This window comes from Triticum aestivum, chromosome 1A, assembly GCF_018294505.1.
Source record: "Triticum aestivum cultivar Chinese Spring chromosome 1A, IWGSC CS RefSeq v2.1, whole genome shotgun sequence".
NCBI lineage: Eukaryota > Viridiplantae > Streptophyta > Magnoliopsida > Poales > Poaceae > Triticum > Triticum aestivum.
In genome coordinates this window covers 110,996,993-110,999,528 of record NC_057794.1, presented here as the reverse complement: position 1 = coordinate 110,999,528, position 2,536 = coordinate 110,996,993, and the positions used below count along the sequence as shown (strand labels likewise).

Below are 2,536 nucleotides of genomic sequence, written 5' to 3'. Positions count from 1 at the left end.
CATTGGTGCAACAACAAAACATCGCTGGAGACCGTCGCCGCTGTGCGCTACGTTGCATTGGAGCTTCACCGAAGTTACCGGAGTTGCGTTGGAGCTTCACCGGAGTTGCATTGGAGCTTCGCCGGACGCCGGCAGTTTGACATGAAAACTGCCGGGGTGCAGCCGCGCTGCGGCGAAGCTTACTGGTTACTGCTGCTGTGGGGTTGCTGTCATCCAAAGGACCAGCAGCGCGCTTATCCAGAAAGAAATCATCCCGCTGATTCGTAGCATTGGCCTTAGTATATTCTTGAATTAATCATACAAAATTACCTAATAATTTTCCAACATTGTGCTCGTCCACCTCACTACTGTGATCGCGTGTGTTGTGTTAGATCTTAGATCCATTTTCTAACTGGTCATCTCCGACGCGGCGACGCCATTTCTGCTCTGCCCAGCCATCACCACCTCCTCTTCCTCCTTAAACCGCGCGTACACGTCCCCCGCGTAGAATCCCCGAGTCCTCCACGCCAGCACCAGCGTCACGGCCGCGGCGGCCACCGTCACCGCCGTTATGACCAAGAACGACTCCTTGTAGCACCGGACGCCGATGCAGGTCACGAGCCTCTTCCCGGACGCCGATGCCACGGCGTGTCCGCCACCCTGCCGCGCGGCCTCGCGGTCGTACATGCGCCCGGCGACGCGCACGTTGAGGACGTACGACCCCACGGGGCTCGCCGTGCCGCACAGGTTGTAGAGCGTGGAGTAGTACCTGAGCCCGAACAGCTCCGACACGCTCGCCAGGATCAGCGGCTGCGCGGCGCCGAAGCAGAACCCGATGATCACCGACGTCACGTACAGGGAGCCCGGCACGCCGAACGATATGAGGAGGTGGCCCGGGACGGTGAGGAGCAGGACGACGGCGAGGACGAGCGGGCGCGGGAGGCGGTACCGCGCGAGGAGCGCCTCCGACGCGAAGCCGGAGGCGACCCGGCCGAGGTAGTTCCAGATGCTGATGAGGGAGACGAAGGTGGCGATGCTGCGCTGCGGGTAGCCCAGCGACTCGCCGATTTGGCCCATGTTGTCGATGGCCGTGAGGGTGCCGCCCATGCCGAACACCGTCGCCGTGAACAGCAGCAGCATGTCCACGCTCACCAGCGCCTGAAGGATCGTGTAGTCGTCGCCAAGCGGTGGCGGCCTCAGATCCCGCACCACCCTCGACATCAGTGTAGCCGCTGGCCTCTCCACAACGGCCGCTGGCTCTTGTGCCGGCGTCCGCGGTTTGGTGGCCACGGTCACCACGGACTGCGCTTCCAGCGTGCTCTTGAACAGTGCGGCCTCCTCGCGCAGGACCACGGTGAATGGAACAAGAAGCATTGCGAGCACGACGGCGGCGCTGACGCCAAACTCGGCTCGGGTGAACAAGAACCTCTTCTGCAAGATGATGACGACCATGAGGTAAGCGGCGAGAGCGAGCGACACGTACAGGAAGCCGCAGAACGCGCGGTACTCGCGGCGCGCCGCCACCGGGGAGCGCGGCGAGCGAATGATCCGTATTGTGCCGAGAAAAGCCACGGGGACGGCGGCGGGGAGCCAGCCAACGAGCAGTATGAGCGGCCTGGTGTCGCCGCCACCACCGCCGTAGAAGGCGAGGTAGAGCTGGGTGAAGATGGCTCCGCTGAGTCCGACGAAGCCCTTGAGCAGGCCGGGAATGACGCCACGGCTCTCGGGGAAGTTCTTGACGCAGGTGACAAGCGCGCCGGTGTTGGCGAAGGCCTGCGAGTTGGCGCCGACGGCGATGTAGATGCAGACGAGCCAGAGCGGCGGCCTGGCGCGGACGACGCCGGCGACTGAGAGGTAGAGCATGAGGTATCCCCCCAGGTTCATTGCGGCGCCGATGGCGAGGACGAACCATGGCGGGGCGACCTCGGCGATGAGGCCGGCGTGGATCCCGACGTTGGCGCCGACGTCCTTGAAGAAGCCGACGGTGTTGAGCTGCTCCTGGGTGTAGCCGAGCGTGGCCTTGATGTCCTTGGAGTAGACGGCGAAGATGTACGTCGCCCCCGCCGCGGACATGATGAGGAAGGAGCCGTACGCCATGAACCACCTCCCGCGCAGCACGTGCGCGGCGAAGGCCCTGGCCGCGGCCGCCATGGCGAGATGCTCTGCCTGTTTCCGTGCTTGGCTTTTTGGGAGATCACAATGCTGGAGTGGAGGGAAATGCGAAAGCTGGAATGATGTTTGTACGCGTGTTAAGGGAGCGGTTAATGTAGCACTTATTTGTTAGTGGAAATTAAGCACAAGTTAGTTCAAAAGTTGGAGAAGAAATTTACGGGTTGGTCTTCTGTTGAGAGTGACGTGGTATATATATAAGTAGCCTAGATTTGAATTTTGTTGCAATAGCTATGCGTAAGTTCCCTAAATTTTAATTTGAAGCCAGTCGATTCCAGAGAGAAGAGGAGGGGAGGCCTCGAGACGGCGAAGGGAGTGCCGTGATGATCGTCGTTGAGGCTCGAGGCTTGAGGCTGTAGGGGGATGGGAGCGGCGCAGCGCTAGTGAC

General features: G+C 61.4%; 1 protein-coding gene across 1 annotated transcript; it reads right to left on the bottom strand.

Annotated features, from left to right (window-relative positions):
* Positions 1 to 236: 236 nt before the first annotated feature.
* Positions 237 to 2,201, bottom strand: LOC123104901 (protein NUCLEAR FUSION DEFECTIVE 4). Its single transcript, XM_044526871.1, has one exon. It carries the CDS (start codon positions 2,128 to 2,130, stop codon positions 388 to 390), a length of 1,743 nt encoding a protein of 580 aa, XP_044382806.1. The 5' UTR covers positions 2,131 to 2,201; the 3' UTR covers positions 237 to 387.
* Between the last annotated feature and the right edge of the window lie 335 nt (positions 2,202 to 2,536).